Source organism: Pelodiscus sinensis, chromosome 1 (assembly GCF_049634645.1).
Source record: "Pelodiscus sinensis isolate JC-2024 chromosome 1, ASM4963464v1, whole genome shotgun sequence".
Lineage (NCBI taxonomy): Eukaryota > Metazoa > Chordata > Testudines > Trionychidae > Pelodiscus > Pelodiscus sinensis.
Genome location: NC_134711.1, coordinates 190,184,900 through 190,208,852, shown reverse-complemented (window position 1 = coordinate 190,208,852; position 23,953 = coordinate 190,184,900). Strand labels below are relative to the sequence as shown.

The following is a 23,953-nucleotide window of genomic DNA, read 5'->3' as shown; positions in this document are numbered from 1 at the left end:
CTTTTGGAAGGATGGTACTGGTGAACCATCCCATTTTTCAGAAATTAAACAGGATTTGTTAATATTTTCTTTTCAACTCCTAGAGCGAGGTGCTACTTGGAAAAATATACCATTTTGTAAAAATATACCATTGGTTCTCCATCTTTGTCGTCTCTCCACTCTTTCCATATCAGATGGGCCCAGGTTCCTGTTAAATTCTTTCACTCAGACTGCCATCCCTCCAAAATGAACCTGACTTTAGGAGTACATCTACACTGCAATGAATGACCCATGGCATGGCCAAGGCTGGCCCAAGTCAGCTGCTGGGCTCACAGGATGTAGGCTGCAGGGATAAAAATGGCAATGTAGGGCTGTGTCTACACTGGCATGAATTTCTGGAACTGCTTAAAACAGAATACTATTCCATTTTCAGTTTTTCCGGAAAAGGAGCGTCTACATTGGCAGGCTGCTTTTCCGGAAAAGCCCTTTTTCCGGAAAAGCGTCTGTAGCCAATGTAGACGTGCTTTTCCGGAAAAGAGCCCCGATCGCCATTTTCGCGATCCGGGCTTTTTTCCAGAAAAGACTACTGGGCTGTCTACACTGGCCCTTTTCTGGAACAGTGTTCCAGAATAAGGACTTATGCCTGAGCGGGAGCAGAATAGTTTTTCCGGAATAGCGGCTGATTTTGTACAGTAGAGCATCGTTGCTTTTCTGGAAATTCAAGGGCCAGTGTAGTCAGCTCGCAGCTTATTCCGGAAAAGCAGCTGATTTTCCGGAATAAGTGGCCCAGTGTAGACACAGCCTTCATATATGGGCATGGCCTGGAGTCTAAGTGCTGAAAGTCCAGGAGATAGGAGCGCCTCAGAGCCTGGGACCCAACCCAAAGGTCTTCTTTTTTTTAGCACTGCAGACTGAGCCTCACAAAGCCAAATCAAGTGAGTTAGGCTCTGAGACTCTGTGCCGCAGGATTTTTATCCCCCTGAAGACATACCCAGAGTGTCAGACAAAGCTCTCTTCCTTCTCCCTCAAGCACATCACCAGAAACATAGATTCTGCAAGCCAGGTGAGGCCCTCTGAATCACTTGTTCAACACCTTTCTTCAACTTATGTCCTAGTAGTCTACTACACGCCACCAGACTCTGCTTCATATGAAGGTACTGAGTGTCCTTTGAGCATACAGCAGTGATCTAAACTTTGAGCCCTTAAAGACATGCATACCTTTGGTAATGGCTGTATCAGAAACAAATGGCTGCATCATAGTTTTTTTGTGGTTGTTTTTTTTAAAAGCACTTGCACCATTGACTACCAAAGCCATCTATGGATCCACAACCAATCAGAGACCAAAGAGTAGACCTATATTGGGCATCTCCTTTACAAGTATTAGGGGGAGGCAACAGCTCTCCACACTCTCTTTGAAAATGTCTGAAGTTAGGTATTTGGCTTTGAAGAGAACAAGGACTCACTGAGGGCATGTCAAGTCCATTAGAAAGATAGGGTGTCAGTAGCCACCTTAGGTCATAGAAAGGCTCCTCAAGATCAGGGACAGCATTGCTAGACCATTTGCACATGCATGTGTCACATCTAAGGAGGGTGTGCTGTACCTGTTGTTAATAAAGGCAAATGACAGGGGATCCACTGAATTACTAGTTGGAGTTGCCCAGCACTCCGTGAGGACCACCTTGAGCTTGCTGTCCTCTTTCTGAATTCCCACCTCAATCAATACATCATCATCGGCAGAGACACTGAAGTTTTGGGGGACTGAAGAGTTTCCAACGAACAGTTGCATCTCTGTTATGAAATATCCAGATCCATGCAAATCCTCAAAAATGGCATAAATCCTGAAAAGACAATAAGCTGCTTTTAAAGATCACTGTGCCAGATTTTCACAAATATGATTCCTATTTCTCTAACTCATGTGCACTTTTGCAGTGACGGAAAATCCGCAGTCCAGCCCATCATTAGGATTTCAAGAGGAGAGGGTGATTGCTTGCTGAAGTCCAGCTGTATGGAGTCATGTGGAAGAAGACTTGGAGGCCACAAAGTTAGAAGCTATTGCCAGTGTGAGAAGACAGCATGCTGGGTGGAGGTAGTGATGACAGCAGTGCATTTGAATGAGAACAAGAGTGCATTGCCCAAGGTCAGAACAAGAATCTTACGCTTGATGCAGAAGACAAAAGGAAACCAGTGACGGGACCTGAAGAGGGAATGATGTGGTCAGAACAGTAAATGAGGAAGACTACTTTTGATGCACATGGCGTGAGAGTGAGGGGTCAATCATGGAAGCAGTTGAAGTAATGAAGGCAAAATACGACTAGGATCCTTTGTTTTCAGTGGTTGTTTTCTTTAATTTTACCCCAGGAATGTATCAGTGTTTGTTACCATCACAACAAAAACAGGTGAAAATCAGTGCAAAAAACTATTAATAATTTTCTGGGTAACTATTGGGGTTTATTTTGATGGATGGAAGGACAGGGAGGAAAAGCATTAGATTAAAGCTATAAATTCCATTCATTAGTGTGGTTTGCTGCAGAATTTAAATAGAACTCAAAACACAGTGCTGCCTCTGAGTTTAAGAAAACAGTATCAGAGGGGTAGCTGTGTTAGTCTGAATCTGCATAAACAAGAAGTCCTGTGGCACCTTATAGATGTGGGCTATGTCTACACTGCGCTGTTTTGCGCAAGAAATATGCAAATGAGGTGAAGCATGGATTATCGCCGTGCCTCATTTGGATAATTAATGCGCGGCCGCTTTTTACGCAAGAGGCTTTTGTGCAAAAAGGAGCGATCTACATGGCTCCTTTTTGCAAAAAACCTCTCTCTTGTGCAAGAGCCATTCTTCCTGAAAAAAATGCAGAAGAACAGCTCTTGCGCAAAAACCTCTTGCGCAAAAAGCGGCTACTCATTAATTATGCAAATGAGGCGCAGTGATGGTCCACGCTTTGCCTCATTTGCATATTTCTTGTGCAAAACAGCGTAGTGTAGATGTAATCTAACAGATTTATTGGAGCATAACCTTTTTGTGGGCAAAGGCCCACTTCGTCAGATGCATCTGACAAAGAGGGTCTTTGCCTATGAAAGCTTATGCTCCAATAAAACTGTTAGTCTATAAGGTGCCACAGGACTTCTTGTTGTTTAAGAAAACAGTGTATCGCTAGTCCTCAAATGAAACTTTTCATTTGAATAAACCATTTACTGTTGTAGACTCAGAACTATTAGCTTGTAAATGTTTACATTTAATAAGAGGGCCACACCATTTGCGGTGCATACACACAGCTTCATCCTTTTCTCCTGATTTGGTTTTTCACTTTCAAATACTTCTTTGCATTCTGAAAAGCATTCTGATACAGATTTTCATTTTCTTCCCATTTCAGTGTTTCAAATCTCTAAGCTGTTATCAAACAACTTGAAACGTGCATGTGGTGGGCACGAGGTTCATCAGTATGTTCAGATGCACATGCACGTCAGAGTTTGCATGCTTATCTGTTTTGTTTACTGTGTGCATCTTCTAGACTGTTCCATAGCCTTAGTTCAACAGATAACTTTGAATATAAATACAGACTAATGTCTCAGAAAGATAGCTGTGTTAGTCTGTAACTTTAAAAAAAACAATGAACAGTCCTGTGGAAGTTATATTTATATATCTGAATAGTACAAAAGTATGGTGAAAATCAGGGGGAAAAAGGAATAATACTTTTTGTAAAACCTGTGAATTTTTCAGTAAAAATCTGTTTACACTGAAAACGAAGGGATTTAGAGATAACCAAGGTCCAGACGAGAGGTTTTGTTGTAGGATTTTGGAGTTGTATAGGAAGAAAGTGAAAACATTTGGGGATGGCCTGGATTTGGTGTAAAGAAAGAAGTGGTCCTTCTGAGTAAGGAATGAGACTCACTGGCAGAACAATGTGAAGAAGTCTGCTGTCATTTCTTGTGTTCTGCCCAATCTATAAAGAGGATCTCACTCTACAGTGCTGCTAACCTGGTAGCTTCCACAAGAACTAAGTATGCATTACATATTTTTAAAGGTCATCAAATAACTTTGTATCTTCTTCATCAGAATGCAGAGCAATTACACAGCACTGTACAGACAATCATTCATTTGTTAATCCCCAGCAGCAATTATTTAACTGATGGGGAATATGACTTGCCCACCATCACTCAAGGAAATGGACACAGCTGGGAGTCTGTTTTTTTCACATCATGCCATATATTTGAACTTGGACATGGGGTTATTTACCCTTCTGGAGTGTATCCAGATGAAGTCAAGAGATCATTCTGAAACACACAATGGATTGGACTGGCAATCTTCAAATGGTGGACAATGCCCTGAGAGGAGATGTAATTCCGAAGAATTGTTTTCACTATAGTGTTGGTCATATTCTGGAACAGAAAAAGGAGCAAGAGATACTTCAAGTTTCTGAGAACAGCTTAGTCACATTAGTTGATCATCTCTGGTAATTTTAAGCAGTACCTCAGAAATTCTGTATACAGCTGATGAAAATCAAAGGAGCAGGATCTATTAGCTTTATAATTCTGGGGCTAGCCAATGAAAACTGATTTGCTATTTTCATCTTAGTACATGTTGGCCATGGTTCATAAAACATCCATACCACTTATATGACCAGAGCTTTTTACTCCACACTGTGCCCAGTGGCTCTCAATGTATTTGATCAGCCCCCCTGCTTTGTGTCTGCAGTTATATACACCTCCTCCCACCCCAGTGCATACCCTACCACTCAGCTCTGAAGGCAGCACTGTGCCAGCAGCTGCACAGAAGCTAGAATGGCAATGTGAAAAGTTATATTCGTCAATATCACTTTTCACAGAGGACTTGGAAGTACTGGTGCAACAGTGCAGAAGCAGGGGAGGCAACGGGAAAAGTGGTAGCTGTCATCACTTTCCACAGCAGATTTAGCGCCTGACTGCTGTCCTTACTTCTGCACTGCTGCTACTGCCATGGGCCTGATAGTTGAAGCTCCACTGCTCCCAGGTGAGGGATGTTGGAAAGGACAGTCCAAAACCAGGTGGCAGGGCTCTGGCTATCTCCCTTTTCTTAACCACCCCTCCTGGGTGCACACAGACCAGACCGTCTGCACATGAGCCCCAGCTCCCCAGGATTGACAGCCAGAACTCTTTAAAAAGCACACACCTCGCACCACCCTTCACATGTTCCTGCATCTTCCCATAGTTTGAGAGCTGCTGGATCTAGACCGCTCAGAACAGTCATGTCTGGGTTATTTATGCATTTATATATCACATTAAACTAGTTTCCTGCAGACCCAGATTTTAAATATGTTGTCACTATGCATACTGGCAGTGAGAAGTTAACAGAAGAACCTAGGGAGGGAAACAACACTAGGGGCTTTTGGAATTCAGGAGTCTAACCATGTGGGTTTGATTTCCAGGGGTGCAACAAGGGTTTCGGTGGGGAGGATGCAATCTTTACTTCCCTCCTGCTTTCGCTCCAAGGGAAGGTGATTTTATTTTACAGACGAGGGACTGAATTTTGTTCACCATTTCAGGAAACCCTGACAGCAATAGGCTGAATCCCGTCTCTGCCACTGCACCCTACAGTGACAAGTACATTAGCTGGGTATTTCTTCACCTGCACAGGTGACTTACGTTTTGTATTTGAGTTCCACACTCATTCCAGCCTGTCCACAGCACCACATAGGTGTTATTGCTGAAGCTCACATTGCAGTGAGGCTGCCCAATATAGAGTGCAGATTCTGGAATAGATTCCTGCTGCAGAAATATCTTCTGGATGGTAATCATAATCTTCTCAGTCTCACAAAACACTCTGACTGCATCCTTTATGGAAATCCCACTGGCAATTTTACTGAGTGACAAGGTAGTGACTTGTGGTGAGCTATGGGCATTTGACACCGACTCCATGAAGGCATGTGGCATTGTCGTACTAGGAAACGTAGCATCCTCCACAGCTTTGGTTTTAGCAATAGATAAATCTGCGGTAGAAGATGAAAACACATGGGCTGGAGTATCTGAATGTATCACAGGCAAACCAGTTCTGCTTGCACTTTTGCCCTGTGCAGTTGCAGGACCATGGCTAAGAGGAAATGCTATAGAGTAACAAAAATAAAAAAGATTGTAAATTACAGATTCAACTTGATTTCTTAAGAAGGCTCAAATTAAAAAAACAAAAAACAAAAAACAAAAAAAAAACCCTGATCAGGAGACTTTCAGACACTGATAGAAAAACAGATGCTCTTCTTCCTTAATTGGTACTTCAAAATGCACTGTCACTTTTTTCTTACTTAAAAAGAAAGACACCACCAAGAAAAGATCAAAGATTCCATTTCTCTGTGGCTACAATAATTTATACAATCACAATATGTATGTGTTCCTCATGTCTCTTGGGGGCCAGATTTCCAAAAAGCTCACCTCTCATTTAGGCCTTAAAATGTAGGCCTTAAAATGTCTATCAGGGATAGTCTAGACAGTATTTGGTCCTGCTCTGCTAGACCAGGGATGGTCTAGACAGTATTTGGTCCAGGGCAGGGGACTGGACTCGATGACCTCTCGAGGTCCCTTCCAGTCCTAGTATTCTATGATTCTATGATTAGTGGCCATATTTTGCCACTCACCATGTCGCAATGAGAGCTACTGGATGCAGTGCACTTTTAAAAATATATCCCCTATTTTTGCCCCTAAATTTGAGCTGAACCCTTTGGAAAATGTGGCTCCAACTGTATACACTGGGTACTTGAAAATCTAACCCTGACCTGAGTTTTTTGGAGAATCTGGTTCTTGTTGTGCTGCAGCACAACAGATTTACTGACGGTAAGTAAAGTTGAATCTCAGTGTTTTGAACACCAGAGTCATGAACTGACCAGTCAACCATACACCTCATTTGGAACTAGAAGCATACAATCAACAAAGCCCCAGAAAAGGAAATACAGCATAGTGCAGTGTTAAACAAACTACTAAAAATAAAGGATTTTTTCTTCTTCATAGTAAAGTTTCAAAGCTGTCTTAAGTCAATATTAAGAGAGTAAACTTTTGAAAGAACCACCACAGTGTTTTGTTCAGTTACAAACAATCTCAATTCTTGAGATATTCATAGCGCTGAGGTTCTACTATACTTTCTACACATGTTTATAGGGAATATTTGTGAGGAGGTTAACAAATGTATTTCATCAGAAGTTTTCTTATTCAAGAGGGGAAGAGAGGAAAGAAAAAGAAATGGAAGGAGGCAGATATTAATCTGGGTACTGAAAACCAGACTCCTTCCCCTCAGCCCCTTTTCTAGCACAGGTTTTTGAGTTATCTGTTAGATTATCCTATGATACATTAGCACTACTCATAACCCTAGCCTTCATCCATTTTTACCATCGAGGGCACCAACGTACTTATTCACATAACTACTAATTTTGTCTTTGTTTTAAATTATGTACTAATGTTTTACTGAATTATACCACAAATAGCATGTATTCCATAATACAAATGTTTAAAAAGTTGCCTTTCTAGAAAACTGTCTTCATATCTTCTGGGAATGTTCCAAATTTTTCTGATCTCATGGCAAAAAAAAGGATTTGGGAACTATTTCAGAAATGTCCTTTCCAAATGCTCATTAAAACAGTGCTAAGAAAATATCCTGATTTACTGAAACTTAACAAAGGCAGGTGCCTGTTTACAATACTTAAGACTACAGTGAGTACACACAATTCATTCATCACTGTGGTTACAAAAACAAATACAATCCTCAGAAAAGTGGTTTAAAAGAACTGAGAAACTGAAAGTGCTATCTCAGGTGAACAAATACATTATCTGAGGAAAGGTGATGTGTTGGTTGCGTTCAGTGGTTCTCAACCATGGGCCTTATGGCTCCCCAGGGGCCATTCCCTCCCTCTAGGGGGCCACATGGAAAAAGCGGAACATTAAGTAAATTATGTATCTTTTTTTCCAACTAACAGTGGCTATGAGAGGGGCCACAGAGGTAAACGAGGCTCAGAAAGGGGCCATGGGCAAAAAAAGGTTGAGAAACACTGGTTGCGTTAACAAAAGACAAATCAATGAGTTATAACATCAGTATTAATCCAACTAAACTCATAACACACTGCTTTCACTCTGATTAAGTCTCTTATCTTGTATCTCTGATGTTCTATCTATACTGCTTGTGAAAGAAAATGACTGGCACACTCAACTCTGTTTGCCTTGTAAGGGGGGGCAATGAGAAAACAGAAATCTTTGTTAAAAGAAAAAAAATGAAAGAATGAACTGGGCCCTTTCAATGTTCATACAGTAAACTTTTACTATAAAGCAAAAATATATTAATTGTAATTAAATATAATAGAAGTATGCAAAATACACTCAAGCATACATTAGTTTCAGTAGCATGCGGTTGACTCCACTGAGTCAAAGTCATCCCTGTTATACCTCCTGGACTGCACCAGAGTTCCACCAGAAGTGAATGTAACCACATGATTTTATGAAGATTACACCATTATAATCTCAAAGAAATCTCTAGGTAATGAAAAATAATATTGCCTTCACAGTTTCTCCCACGCCTCTCTGAATCGACATCGGCAAATCCTTCTTTACAGATGCAGTCATAGCTGCCATATGTGTTGTGGCATGATGCATGCAGGGAACAGTCATCATCTTCTCTTTCACACTCATCATAATCTGTCATGGTTTGTTTTAGAGAGCGAGAGAGACAGAGAGAGAGAACATTACTGTCACGGGGATTATTCCTTAACTGGAACTGCCATCGTGGTATCCCTGGGCTGCTAGTTCATCATGGTGCCATCATGCATGTTGCCTATCTGGGATACAGTAACACATACAGTCCAATCTGATGCTTAGCAGAGCAAGAATACACACTGCCTAGAAGGTCAGAGTTAGCTAGACCTCCAGTGGCACTGCTGGCAATTGATAATGGGAGTGCAGATCCCTCTCATCTCTTCTTCTCCACACACCCAGTTAATTCATTCTCTCATCCCCCAAAACTGATGCCTGTCACCCTACTGACTCACCACTCTTAAAAGGGAAGAGAATGGTTGATAATTTACAGAACATTCAGAGCTGGTTGAAAAACAGGCAAAAAAGGTTAATCAGATTTGGTGTCCCATTCTTTGGCCAAAATTGGGGATTTCAGGGACAAAAATATATGTTACAAATTTCAAGTTCTGTATGGGTGCTAATCAGGATCGTGTATAAACAGAAGCAATGGAGAGGGAAGAGGGGTCAAATTTCCCATTTATTACCCTCACTAACTCACATATTAACCACACCACTATCTATGACTCATGTTAACTCTGTCTTGAAACTCCTCAATACTAATGCCAGTTTCAGGGGGCATACATAGCATTGAGGTAGTAACATGATATAGGCATCCTTTTATTATTAAGGAGTCACATGTTACTGGTTGTGGTGAAGGTGGAGAAAAAGCTCCACCATGTGGCCAACAGCATGGGTTTCTATGCCGGATGTAAATCAGGCTCTGCACCAGAGAACGTGTAATTTATTTTTTCACGCAGGAGCTTTAAAATGAGTGTGCACAGCTAAAACTGGGCATGAAAAAGCCTAACAAATCTAGAAATATCCAACCTGCACTCAGCTTTTCTGGACTAGCAGTTGCTGCTTTCAGAGAAGAGACATTAAGGGACATCTACAGGCAGTCCCCGGGTTACGTACAAGATAGGGACTGTAGGTTTGTTCTTAAGTTGAATCTGTATGTAAGTCGGAACTGAACTGGCGTCCAGATTCAGACACTGCTGAAACTGACCGCCAGTTCTGACTTACATACAGAATCAACTTAAGAACCCCAGGCGTCCCCAAGTCAGCTGCTGCTGAAACTGATCAGCAGCTGATTCCAGGAAGCCCGGGGCAGAGCAACTCTGCCTGGGGCTTCCTGTAGTCAGCGCTGGTCAGTTTCAGCAGAAGCTGACTTGGGGACGCCTGGGGCAGAGCAGCTGGGGTGCTACTGGACCAACCCAGCAGCACCCCATCTGCTCTGCCCCAGACGTCCTGATTCAGCCGCTGCTGAAACTGACCAGCAGCGGCTGAATCAGGACCTGGGGCAGAGCAGCTGGGGTGCTGCCGGGTTGGTCCAGTAGTGCCCACAGCGCTGCAGGACCAATCGGCAGCGCCCCAGCTGCTCTGCCCCAGACGTCCTGATTCAGCCGCTGCTGAAACTGACCAGCAGCGGCTGAATCAGGACCTGGGGCAGAGCAGCTGGGGTGCTGCCGGGTTGGTCCAGTAGTGCCCACAGCGCTGCAGGACCAATCGGCAGCGCCCCAGCTGCTCTGCCCCAGAGTCCAAAACAAAAGCCTGGTCTGCTGGGGGGGGGGAGCACACTAGCTGTGCCCCCCCCCCCCAGCAGACCAGGGACACGGGGAGCAGAGCCGCAGCGGCAGCGGGGTGCCGCGCCTCTGAGGCTTTGCTCTGGCAAAGCCTCTGAGGCGCGGGACCCCCCGCGGCTGCGGCTTCAGTCAGGGTGCCTGTGGTCTGCTGGGGACCGTCCCCAGCAGACCACAGGCACCGGGTCTCATGCGGCAGCAGCGGGGGTTCCCGCGCTTCTGAGGCTTTGCTCTGGCAAAGCCTCAGAAGCGCAGGAACCCGCCCGCTGCTGCCGCTTGGGTCCCGGTGCCTGTGGTCTGCTGGGGACGGTCCCCAGCAGACCACAGGCACCGGCACCCAAGTGGCAGCAGCAGCGGTTCCCGCGCTTCCGAGGCTTTGCTCTGGCAAAGCCTCAGAAGCGCGGGAACCCGCCCGGTGCCCCTGGTCTGCTGGAGACGGTCTCCAGCAGACCAGGGGCACCAGAGCAGCTTACGAACGGGGCTTTCTCGCCCCGACTTCCGGGGCGAGAAAGCTCCGTTCGTAAGTGCGGATCCGACGTAAGTCGGATCCGCCTAAGTCGGGGACTGCCTGTACTGCAGACAATAGCACACAAACTGAAATGCAGCTGAGAGTCTCAGAAGTGTGGACTAACGGAAGACCATTACTAAGAGTATATAGGCAGATGTATCTCACTAAGAATCAGAGTTGGAGAAGGATATCTTTGGGAAGGAGCAAAGAAAGTTACAGAAAACTGTGATTCATTTATTCTAACCAAATAAAAGATGGGGGCAAATAATAACAAATCGATTTTTTCAAATTTCTTTGGAGCAGATTTTGCCACTTCTACTCACTTTACTCGTCCAGTAGTCCTACTGAAATGTGAGTAAGGCTGGTAGAAGCTGGCTCTCAGAAAACTGTAACTTGATTAACACTATGCAGAACAGCTTTATAAAGGATACAGAATGCCTGACAAAACTGATAGCCATGTTGATATACACTTGTAAGTGTGACAACAGAAAGCTGCAGATTATATAAGTCTATTTTAGCAAAGTTTTCTATACTGTCCTGCCTGCAATTGTAATTGAGAGGTTAGCATAAATATTCTTTTTGATAAGCATGTTGAGGGCTAGATACAAAACTTGTTGATGAGTTGTCAGCAGAAGGATTAGAAATGATTTTATACAGATACACATCAATTTGAGGAGCAGTATAAAAAGAATTCTACTTCAGTCAGTCAATGGAACAGTCATATTTATCTTCTTTATACATGATCTGTAAGAAGAAGGAAACTGTATGGTGGCACTGGTTATACCAAACTGAGGATCTACATTTGAGCCCTATTATATCACACATCTCGTTATATCATTTGAAGTTCTCTGAAAGGACTGATGGGATGACTTGGCAGTGGTTTAAAGGAAAATATAATGGTTTTCATCCAGCACTTTCACAAACACTATATTCTCAAAATCACGAACAAAAATACAGGTTTTATCATGTTACTAGTTTTGAAAAATTACAGTGATATAAAACTGCACCTTACCCTGTATGGAGAGACTGTTCTTGTCAACGGCAAAGTGGGAGCTGTTTTTAAAGGTATCCTGAAAAGCTATGGAAATGTTGTAGGTATCCAAGTCTTTAGCAATCAGTAAATCAAAATCTACCACTATGCTTCCATTGGTAATACTGGTCACTACCATTTTAATCAAACCAAGATCCATTTTCTGAAGAAGGTTAAGGGGCAGAGATTTGCGGACCTGTGATCAAAATATAATGCATGTGAACATGGGCAACCAGCATGAATTATATGATATGCTGTGAAGATGACTCAGAATGCCCAACAACATTATACATAAGTGCTGTGCTTCATGTTCAGAACAGAGACAGCAGAAAAAGGGCTTTTATTTAACTGCTGAATTGTCTGAATACCTCTCTATGGCTCAAATATGCATTTAACTATGAATATAAAACACAGGACTGATTTGCCTCAGGGCACACACAGGAAGAGGTAGGTATAGATACTGCCAGGGACCCTAGTATCACTTTGCCTGCCAAGGAGAGATTCCACTGTGCAATTCAGCCTCAATACTCCCTCCACCTAGGGGCCTTCAAGGAGACAGTGCAGCCCAGGACTAAGAGGCGTTGGCTATGGAGGCAACATGGGCAGAGTGGATTCAAGATTCTGTAGCAGTGCTTGTCAGTGATCGCCAATGGAACCACACCCTTTTTTATAGCTTCTCCCACAGCACAAACTCTGAGTGAATGTAGCAGCCATACCACCCCCTTCAGTCTGGTTCTCACAGAGGGCGAAGCTGGCACAGAAAGTTCCTGGATGTATCATTAAGAGAAAATCTGGCCTCCATCTGTACTGATTATCAAATCAAAAGAGAAATAGGAAACTAGTGTCTCGTGCTTCCAGTGTCTCCATGCAGCCTCAGCCCAGACTCAAAACTGTTCCACAGGAGTCTGTTGTTGCAGGTCCTTAAAGTGCCTGGACACATCCCAGGCTCCTGCATCTCCTTGACAACCTAGTGGCCAGACTAGAATATACAATCATCTGAGTGTCAATAGCCTTAAAGCCCTACAGTCAGGGCAACTAATCATGACTCATTATAATAAGCACTTAATTGATATGCAGATGTTCTGGAATTTATATTGAACTGAAAAGAGAAAAGACAGCCTTTCCCAGTGACTACTGAATCTCCATAATCACTAGGCTATAGTGACAACCTTTTGTACTACTTTGAATAGAAGAATGGTCTGGTGTCCACAGGACAGGAATTCATAGGTCCACTCTTGGCTGTGCTACTGATTTGCTACATATATTTGGACAAGCTGTTCAACCATCTGTACCTTAGCATCCCTACATATACCATGTAAGGTAACACTGGCCTGTCTCTCAAGCTCTAGATAGGCTACGAAGCTGAAAATTCATTAACTTTGTAGAGCATATTGAGATCATTGGACGGAAGGCACTATGTGAATACAGCGTATTACTACTTCTACTACATGGTTAAAATTTATGCACCAGTAACAAGACGGAGCAGACAATACATCATATTTATTTCCTCTAGTAATTTAGATGTAAATGGAGATGCCCCCATCCCAACCACACTAAAGGCATGTCTACACAGCAGGGCAAAAGTCGAATTAAGCTACACAACTTCAGCTACGTCAATTGTGTAGCTTAAGTCGAAATAGCTGAATTCAGCCTTTGGCGCTGCCTACACAGTAGGAAGTCAAAGGAAGAACACTTTTCCTTCAACTTCCCTTACTCCTTGTGAAATGAGAGTTACAGGAGTCGAAGTAAGAAGTCCTCCAGCTTGCCGTTATTTCAAAATAATGGCTTGCAGTGTAGACACATTCTTTGTTATTTCGGAATAATGTCAGTTATTCCGAAATAATGCTGCTGCATAGATGTACACTGAGTTCCAGAGGAGCTTACAACAATAATACAGAGTTTCTGAGAGAGACCATAAGTTTTCTGCTGAGGAAAAGCTGGTTAAACCCCCCACATAACTTTAAATATACTCACATGAAAGCCAGTTGGTTTGATAATATTTTATGTACCTATCATGGATTAAAAGCCTTTCACAATATACGTGCAAAACATTCGATGAAATACAGAACCAATATGGGTGAGAAATTCTGTGCAGTGTTGACATATACTAGTCTCTCGCTATAGTTTTCTGAGGAAACTGCTGTTCCTATCTGCCTGTCAGACACTTCTAATATTCCATAAGTGTAATTGCCAGAATGTGCTGTATTGTCCCAAAAGCACCCTATTCTCCTCTTCCTTGCTTCAGAAGCTGCTAGTAGTATCCCTTGTGTTTCTTTCCACTTCCTGTATTATCTTTTGGTTTTGACTATCATTTGCTGTGTTGTGTCTGAATTTAGACTAACAGGTCTCAGAGGCACTTATTTGTACCTGGGAATCCTAGGATATTTTTTCACACTTAGAAATAAACAATATACACACATTTTTCAATCCTAAATGCCTATTGCTGTTACTTATTGCTGTCTCTCTTGCTTTTATTTATTTCACAGGAGCAAATGTGGAAGGAATATGAGAGCCCCACTGCGCTAGAGGATGTGCAAATAGAGCAAGAGACAGTCCCTACTTTAATGAGCTTGCACTCTAAGGGTACATCTACACAGCAACTTTATTTCAAAATAACTAGCGTTATTTCAAAATAACTTGCACCGCGTCTACACAGCAGGCAGTTATTTTGAAATAATATCAAAATACTGTCAAGCTGGAGGACTTCTTACTCTGACTCCTGAAACCCTTGTTGTATGAGGAATAAGAGAAGTTGGAGGAAGAGTACTCTCTTTTGAAATAAGTGCTGTGTAGACACTTCCAATCTTGAAATAAGCTATTTTGAAATAAGCTACACAATTGACGTAGCTCATTTCGGGTTAAGCCCTGAAGTGTAGACGCACCCTAAGGTTACGTCTATACAGCAGCATTATTTTGGAATAACTGATGTTATTTTGAAATAGCAAAGAGCATGTTTATACAGCAAGGCTGTTATTTTGAAATAATGGTGAGCTGGAGGACTTCTTACTCTGGCTCCAGTAACCCTCATTTTACAAGGAGTAAGGGGAGTTGAAGTCAGAGTGTTCTTCCTTCGACTTCCTGCTGTGTAGGCAGCACCAAAAGCCCAATTAAACTATTTTGATTTCAGCTACACAATTGACGTAGCTGAAGTTGCATAGTTTAATTCGACTTTAGCTCTGCTGTGTATATGTACTCTAAGGCTATGTCTAGACTGCAAGCCTCTTTCGAAAGAGAGCGTCTAGACTGCACGCAGAACTTTTGAAAAAGCAAGCCGCTTTTTTGAAAGAAAGCAGCGAGTGAGTCTGGATGCTCTCTTTCTAAAAAGCCCTGTTTGCTTTCAAGAATGCCTTTTTTCGAAAGAGCACTTTCGAAAAAAGGCGTTCTTCCTCGTGGAATTAGGTTTACCGCCGTCGAAAGAAAAGCCGCGTTCTTTCGATTTAATTTCGAAAGAATGCGACTGCAGTCTAGACGCAGGTGAAGTTTTTTCGAAAAAAGGCTACTTTTTTCGAAAAAACCCCTGAGTCTGGACACAGCCTAAGACAACAAGGCAGATAAATGCGAAGACAAAGGAAGTATTTCTCTCTGTCATTAATTCCTCCAGCATCCTGTCAAACTAAGACATGCACTATCTCCTCGATGCACATACATAACTCCAATCAACTTCAAATGTGAATACCAAGAAGAGGAAATACTCTCATTTTTGAGGTTTCATTGCTTCTCAGGTTACCTTTACTGGGGTGTGAATTCCCTACTTGTGCACATCTCTCTGCAAGCTAACATGAGTATAAATGGCAATGTAGCTGCAGTCAGTAGCATGAGTAGTGGCAGCAAAGTCATGGCTGAGTTGTGCCAAGCACATAACCAATTTCAGGTGGGATTATACTCAGCATTGTGAATCCGTGCCTCTGCTACCACTCTCCATGCTACCATGGCTGCACTGCTATTGAAACTCCCACTAACTCGAGTACGTGTGTGTGAGGAAGAGAATCACTCCTCTAGCTTGTAGCATAGGCCAGAAAATGGTAGTCTGAGACCCCAAAGTGGGTACAGTCCCCACTAATGGGATTGCTAGGGCTGGTTTATACTTACCGGGGCCAAGAGCTTGCTGAAACAGAAGAACGAGGGCTTCAGAGCTGGGCAGTGGGGCTCAGGTTAGAGGCCTCCTGCCTGGGGCTGAAGCGTTTGGGCTTTGCCCCCAGCTCAAGGCAGTGGTGCTCAGGCTTTTGTTTTGCCCCCCTCCCTCATGGAGTGGTAGTACCCAGGCATGCTCAGGCTTCCGTCTCCCCTTCTGCTGTCATATAGAGATTTTAGTTGTCACAAAGGAGTCAGAGTGCAATGAAGTTTGAGAATCCCTGGCACATACAATCTAAGTATAATAATTCTTGGACTTTGCTAGCGAGATCCATTATTTAAATTCCCTCATTTCTAAATCAAGCTCTCAAGTAAGCAGCATTTCATAGATCAATGTTTGCAAGGTAGACAAAGAGTAGCTTTGCTACTTTCAGGCTATTTACCCATTGAGGGCTCAACTGGGAAAGGCTCGACCATGACAGCTATGCTGTACAAAACAGTTCCTTCCCCTCTCTTCCCTTGCTCCTGGGCCAGGGGAATTACTTGACAACTTTTTACAGGGTGCAGCTTCTCCTCTCCCATTAGTCCAACTTTGCTTTCCAGAGCATTAGGGGTAGAGACAGGCTCCACTCGTTCCCCATCTACCTGCTCTTGGAAGGAATATCCAGGGTGCCACATCAGACCTGGACACAAGATCCAGGAAGATCTTACTTGTCCAAACAGTGTGGTGCGGGCTCTCTCCCGCTGACTTTGAAACATCATGAAAGATGAGGCCAAATTCTAGCCTTAAGTTTTCATCTTTCATAATGTATCTGAATTACAGCCCTTAAGTATGTCTGTAATCTTCCCCTGGACCTTCCTCGGCCTTCACCGATATTCCCTTCTTCATTCATTTGTGGACTTCTTTTTAATGAGATTTTTATTTACAGGCAGTCCCCGGGTTACGTACAAGATAGGGACTGTAGGTTTGTTCTTAAGTTGAATCTGTATGTAAGTCGGAACTGGCGTCCAGATTCAGACACTGCTGAAACTGACCGCCAGTTCTGACTTACATACAGAATCAACTTAAGAACCCCAGGCGTCCCCAAGTCAGCTGCTGCTGAAACTGATCAGCAGCTGATTCCAGGAAGCCCGGGGCAGAGCAACTCTGCCTGGGGCTTCCTGTAGTCAGCGCTGGTCAGTTTCAGCAGAAGCTGACTTGGGGACGCCTGGGGCAGAGCAGCTGGGGTGCTACTGGACCAACCCAGCAGCACCCCATCTGCTCTGCCCCAGACGTCCTGATTCAGCCGCTGCTGAAACTGACCAGCAGCGGCTGAATCAGGACCTGGGGCAGAGCAGCTGGGGTGCTGCCGGGTTGGTCCAGTAGTGCCCACGGGCGCTGCAGGACCAATCGGCAGCGCCCCAGCTGCTCTGCCCCAGAGTCCAAAACAAAAGCCTGGTCTGCTGGGGGGGGGGAGCACACTAGCTGCGCCCCCCCCCCCCCCAGCAGACCAGGGACACGGGGAGCAGAGCTGCAGCGGCAGCGGGGTGCCGCGCCTCTGAGGCTTTGCTCTGGCAAAGCCTCAGAGGCGAGGGACCCCGCCACGGCTGCGGCTTCAGTCTGGGTGCCTGTGGTCTGCTGGGGACGGCCCCCAGCAGACCACAGGCACCCGGACTGAAGCCGCAGCCGCGGGGGGGTCCCGCGCCTCTGAGGCTTTGCCAGAGCAAAGCCTCAGAGGCGCGGGGAACCGCCGCTGCTGCCGCTTTGACTGAAGCGGCAGCAGCGGCGGTTCCCCGCGCCTCTGAGGCTTTGCTCTGGCAAAGCCTCAGAGGCGCGGGACCCCCCCGCGGCTGCGGCTTCAGACAGGGTGCCTGTGGTCTGCTGGGGACCGTCCCCAGCAGACCACAGGCACCCAGACTGGAGCGGCAGCAGCGGCGGTTCCCCGCGCCTCTGAGGCTTTGCTCTGGCAAAGCCTCAGAGGCGCGGGACCCCCCGCGGCTGCGGCTTCAGTCCGGGTGCCTGTGGTCTGCTGGGGACCGTCCCCAGCAGACCACAGGCACCGGGTCTCAAGGGGCAGCAGCAGCGGTTCCCGCGCTTCTGAGGCTTTGCTCTGGCAAAGCCTCAGAAGCGCGGGAACCCGCCCGGTGCCCCTGGTCTGCTGGAGACGGTCTCCAGCAGACCAGGGGCACCGGAGCAGCTTACGAACGGGGCTTTCTCGCCCCGACTTCCGGGGCGAGAAAGCTCCGTTCGTAAGTGCGGATCCGACGTAAGTCGGATCCGCGTAAGTCGGGGACTGCCTGTATTCTATTTTATTTTATTCAGAGGTAAGCACCTGAAAAAAATCATGGTTACATTCACATCATAGTTAACCACTCACAGTTAGCTACCAAGTGACACTACTAGCCTAGCCTCTCTCTTCAGATTACTGTATGACTGAACAATGCCCTATCATTAAAATAATGTGTGATAAAAGCAGGAGGCAGATGGAGCACCGTGGCATATGAAAAGGAAATTTCTTTCTCTGAATTTTTAAAAGAAAATAATTATACTACAGAAGCAAAATCCATCTTTCTACTGTGAGGTGTTGCCACCAGGAAATAAACTAGCTATAATACCGTCAGTCTTTTTAGCATATGCGCAACATGCCTCAGGTGGCATATGAACAGATTTGTCACTGAATCTGGTCTGTTGGCTGGATCAATGTATAAAGGAAACACCAGGAACTCCGAAATAGAAGCAGTAAAGGGTATACATTGCAAGGGAAGGAACGGCTGTAGCATGGGTAGGCAAGCCCATGAGAGCTTTAATTTAGCTAACCACAGGTAACACGGTAGCAAAGATGTAATGGCACAGATTTAGCACAGGCTAGCAAACTGGGTTGGCTAGCAGATGCCGACATCCAAGCCACTGTGTCTTCACTACTATTGCTAGCTACGTTAGCTAAATGAAACATCAACACCATTACGCCTACCTATGCTACAGTCACACCTTCACTTGCAGGATAGTACATTGAAAGGTAAAAAGCAAAAGGTTCATTATTGCCAAAAGGAGAGTACTTTCTGGTAGGTGCTGGTTAGAGATAACCCTGCCAGTAGATCCAGGGAACAATGTCAGAGATACTGCAGTAGGTACTCTGGGCACTTCTAAGTCACATATTTGGAGAGCCCTGTTGACAGGGGAAGAATTAGAATTGCAATGAAACCCTGGGGATGGATAATAAAATTAGTAGGAGGATATTTTAATAGAATAGACTTGCTATTTAGGATGACAGGTACCACTCCTTCCAACCTCCCATTCTACTCCACACAGCTGCTGTCCTCACCTACTGCATTTTAAGATGGGGCCAAATGGAAGAAAAGTGCAACCTAGTCCAGCACTAATAGACTCGAGTCCACATCACTTAAACTACCACAATTGACACTAACTGCCATCCTGATGGGCAGTCTCAATGGAGAGGCAGAGGGACCTGACTAGAGGAAGAATTACCTTCTCACTCCAAGTGACAGTTCCTCCAAGCCAGGCTTAAGGTGTATAACACCAGCAGCCACAGCTGAACAACCGCTCTCCCCCCTCCCAGGGCCAACAGTTGCTCTACAGCACTCTGCTTCTGGTTTTCCCTGCTTTGGGGCCCTTTGAGAACACCCACTATTCAAAGGCAGTTCAAACAATACCCTCCTAGGGTCCAATTTACTGAGTACTCTGGTGCACACTGGCTATCTAGGCCCCAAACCCAGTTCAGTGTCTCTCTCCTAATAATCCAAAACTCAGACTTACAGTCTTAAACCCAGTTTCAGCCCCTCTTCCCTAAGGGACTATCTTCAAAGCATCTCCTGCTCAACAGATCATTCTTACACAGCCTTTGAAGTATCCTACCTCACCTCACCAGCCAGGTCCTTCTGCCTGGAGAGTTTTCCTCACTCTCTCCTGCTTCTTGAGTTTTCCCTCTACTCATGCAACACCTTGCACTTGCACTTCCTCACCCCCATTCCCATTCACTGCAACGCCCTGCTCCTTTTGTACTGGAATCGCCTGATTCCTCTCAGGTGGGGCTCACCCAGTCATCAGGGTTGATTTAACACCCAGGTTTCCAACCCATGGGGTAAGCCACCTTGTTACAAAGTGTATTGGATGGACAATATGGGGCAGCTATCTTGGGCACTGACAGTACAAATTGTAAATTCAGGCTTTTACATCTTGCTCTTTTCCCCACTGTGGCATGGACAGGATCACAATCTCCAGCACTGTCAGTCTAGTACCTCTATGAAGCACTACACTCATTTTTTTTAAAATGTGCCAGTTTTTACAAATAAGCAAACACATGTGGATTGTAAAGACACAATGCCATTGAACAAATTAAAGAAACCTTCTGACAAAGTTTACTTAACTGGGGCCTGATCCTGCTCTTAAAATCAGTGGGACATTTCCTGTTTACTTTAATGGTTTCAAGGTCTGGCACCTCCAAATGAAATCCCTCTGAATTAAAAGACTGTAGCTTGGTATTCTGTGCTGAAAATTAAATGTGATATTAAAGCTTACTTCATAAAGGAGGGACAGGGTATAAAATTAGGGGCTATGAAAGAGGATAATAATAAAAATCTCTACTATATCAGACCTGAGGGGATATGAAAAAGGACTACAAGGGCATTAATTTGCATTGGTATGGTGCCTTGCAGTCCAAAGATCTCAAGATGCTTCACAAACATTCATTAGCCTCATTTAAGCCTGCTTGATTATCTCTAGATTCTTGCAGAGGAAACTGAGGCCCAGAGAGCCAGGAATAAATCCCCAAACTTCTGATTCCAGATCTCATGCTCAAGCCACTGAGCTGTGCTTCCTTTTGTTACTAATGTAGTCAATGGGCCTCAACTCATTTAAGTATGGGGGATATATGTATGGTACAGAACCCTCATTGGCCAAACATATTCCTCATTTTATCAAGCCCACTTACCAAATAATCTGGTAGCACTTCAAAGACTAACAAAACATGTAGATGGCCGGTCATTTGAAGAAGTGGACTGTGCCCACGAAACCTCATGATACCTTCTAGATGTTTTGTTAGTCTTTAAAGTGCTAGTAGACCATTTGTCGTTTTTTAAGTTTTCCCTGTTACAGACTATTTCGGCTACCCCTCTGAAACAAATTACCAAATAATAATATTTTTTAATCAACTTACGTCATCAAGAAACAGCCGTGTAAAGTTTTGATATTCTTCACTATTTGTATTGCTGAAATCTGCTGTATATTTCATATTTGTTACTCTTAGTGATCCAGTCAGTTTTTGAACAGCTGCAAAATCAGAAAACAGTTATTTAGAAGAATGTGATCCACAGACCACTGGTGTTCTGGTACATAGTGTAACTTGGGGTGGGCAAAATATAGCCCATGGGCTGCAACCAACCCACCACACACTTCAGAGCTAGCCCTTCATTTACTCTGCGCTATCAATGTCCTGAGGCCCAGCGGGACCCTGCCTGCCACATCCCCACATGCCGCTCAAAGCAGTCAGTTGCTGGGGCCAGTGTGTGTGTCTGCGGTACCGTCGCCCTCCAGAACAATCCTTGCAGCTCCCACTGGCCAGAAACTGGCCAATGAGAGCTGCCTAGACCATGCTTGCAGGCATGTGGAGACCCACTGTCCCCCTCCCCTCATAGTGAGTCACACAAAAATGCACAAACTGGCCCAAGCAGCTGACCACTTTGAGTGGCATGTGTGGATGCAGCAGCCACGGAACCTGCCTGAGGGTTCCACTGGGCTGCTGACCAGGAGCTGCCTAAGGTAAGCGCCTCACAACCAGAATCTACACCTGGCACCCCATCCACTCCTAGACCTCACCCCCAGCCCCGGGTCACAACTCAAAGCCTCTGCACCCCTTTCTATACTCCTCCCCCAGATCCTAATCCTCTCCTGCACCCATACTCCCTCCCAGGCCTTGCACCCCTTCCTGTATCCCAAACCTCTGCCCCAGGTCACAACCCCCTGCTTCACCCAAACCCCCTCCCAGACCTCACACTCTCTTGCACCCCAATACCCACCTCAGAGCTTCAGCCTGTACCCAAACTCTGTCACAGACCCCGCACTTCCTCCATCAATGTAATAGAAAAGTGTGATCCTGACCACTTACCAAATTCTTGGAGTGACTCGCCATAAAAAATTATTGCCCTCCCTCAGTGCAGCTGCTCCACCTCGTTTCTACCTGCTGAATCGCATCAAACTAATCTAATTAAATAACTTCCCAGTATTACTCTCCCTCAGAAGCAACCGTTGAGCATCTCTTGCCTATGAATGGGAAGGGAGGAGATCCACAAGATATGATTTGTATCAATGGTACCATTCCAAGGCCAGACACAAATGCGGATTTTATACCACTGTTATATTTGCAGTCATTGTCAGCCCATTGTTTTCAACCCGTCCTCGTCCAACAGCTGCTACTCATCCTTACCATGTCCTCCTTACATTGTCCTGGCCATGTGCTCTCTTATAAATAGAAGTCCATTTCCTCTACTGACTTCAATGGCATTAAGAGCAGGCCATTTAAGAAGCAATCATAAGAGTTGTTTCTAAATTAAATTACCTGTCTTTATTGTCTGACGTGCTGGTTTGCTTTCCTTCCCACAAACTTCTGTCCTGATTTCAATGGTGTACAAGATCCCAGGTTCTAGCCCAGGCACAGTCAGCTCATTGCTCTGGATTTTAGTCTCCCATATTAGCTGTTTTTTCTGAAGCAGTAGAAATCGGAAAGCAGGATTCAGTGCAGAATCTGTGGACCAGGCTACATGAAAGCTGATGAAAGTCACATTGGAGAAAATAATCCTTTGAACTGGGACAGGTACTGTGAAGAAAAGAAATGAACAACAATCAAACCTCTGCAGAGGGAAGGGAAAGTACCATCTCTCTCTTACAGCTAACTACTGAAGCAGGCTCTCTCTTCCTTACCAGGATTCCGATGCAGAAGGAATGCATTTAAAACTCATGGCTAGATGAGTGGAACTGAAACATTCTTGCTCAATGTGTCTGCTGTAGTTTGCCTTTCAACCTTGAAATGGTTAACTGCATTCAAATATCCCACTTGACTGGCCATTCCTTAGGTAATTTTCAGTATTAAAATATCTGCATGCAATTTTTAACAAATAAAATAAGTCCAATACTGGCTAAAGCCTATAATCTATATGGAGCTGAGTAAGGTTACATAAGAAGAGTATTTGGATAGTCAATTCCAGGGCAGATATTGCACCAAGGAGATGCAATGGGACCCCTGACGGACAGATCAAGGGAGTGGGTTCCTCCAGAAACCCTGTATGTCCTGCCTTGAGCCATCTGATGCTGTTGTGATGCTTCCTCTTCTCGTTCATAGTAGCTAGCAGCAGTCCCCTAGGCTGTCCCCTTTCCACGCTCTCAGTATCTTCAGAGGAGGCAACAAGGAGAAGAGAGGCAGCCATCTAGCCAACATCCTGTGTGCTTTGCTAGACAGCTCCACAAAGCACTGGAAGGGCTGGGGGTAGGGGCTGGTGGTGAGAAGCGGCAGACGGGGTGAGGGGATTCAAGACACCCCAGAGTGGGAAGGGGAAGGACTAGGACTCCAGGAATGAGTGGCAGAGAGCGTCCAAGAGATAAAATGAGACCCAAGGAGATAAGGAGCCTGACAGAGAAAACAGAAGTGGAGGGATGGGAAGGGGGGAGATCCAAGGAGTGGGAGACAAGGAGGTGTCAGGAAGAGAATGGGGCAGAAAGGGCTGGCATCAGGGAAGGGAGAGGATTAGAAGAAGTAAAAGAAAGAACAACAGAGCAGGGGGACAGACACTGCAGAAGTAAAAAGGCAGGCAGAGATGAACAGGAAAGGAAAATGTTGAGAAAGAAGACAGTGGGACAAACGCCAAGGCAGATAGTGAGTTGAGGGCAGATGGTGTGGCGAGGTAGATAGAGGGCATGAGGGGAAGCATGGGGAAGATAAGGATGGAGGATAGAAATTAAGGAAGGATTGAGTGGATAGTGCTGGTGGGTAGGAAGGAATGGATAATGAAGAGGGTGCAGAGGAAGAGCTGGGGAAAGCAAATGGGACAAATAATGGC

The 23,953-nt window shown here is 44.9% G+C and overlaps 1 protein-coding gene across 1 annotated transcript in view; it reads right to left on the bottom strand.

Moving 5' to 3' along the window:
• UMODL1 (uromodulin like 1) overlaps positions 1-23,953 on the bottom strand; it is an 83,255-nt gene that overhangs the window by 16,792 nt on the left and 42,510 nt on the right. Inside the window, exons 12-18 of the mRNA XM_075912204.1 lie at positions 22,459-22,716; positions 21,061-21,173; positions 11,819-12,032; positions 8,485-8,622; positions 5,599-6,056; positions 4,214-4,356; positions 1,581-1,817 (exon numbers count right to left, since the gene is read on the bottom strand). Of these exons, the coding sequence (XP_075768319.1) occupies positions 1,581-1,817; positions 4,214-4,356; positions 5,599-6,056; positions 8,485-8,622; positions 11,819-12,032; positions 21,061-21,173; positions 22,459-22,716 (1,561 nt within the window). The remainder of the gene's footprint in view (positions 1-1,580; positions 1,818-4,213; positions 4,357-5,598; positions 6,057-8,484; positions 8,623-11,818; positions 12,033-21,060; positions 21,174-22,458; positions 22,717-23,953) is intronic.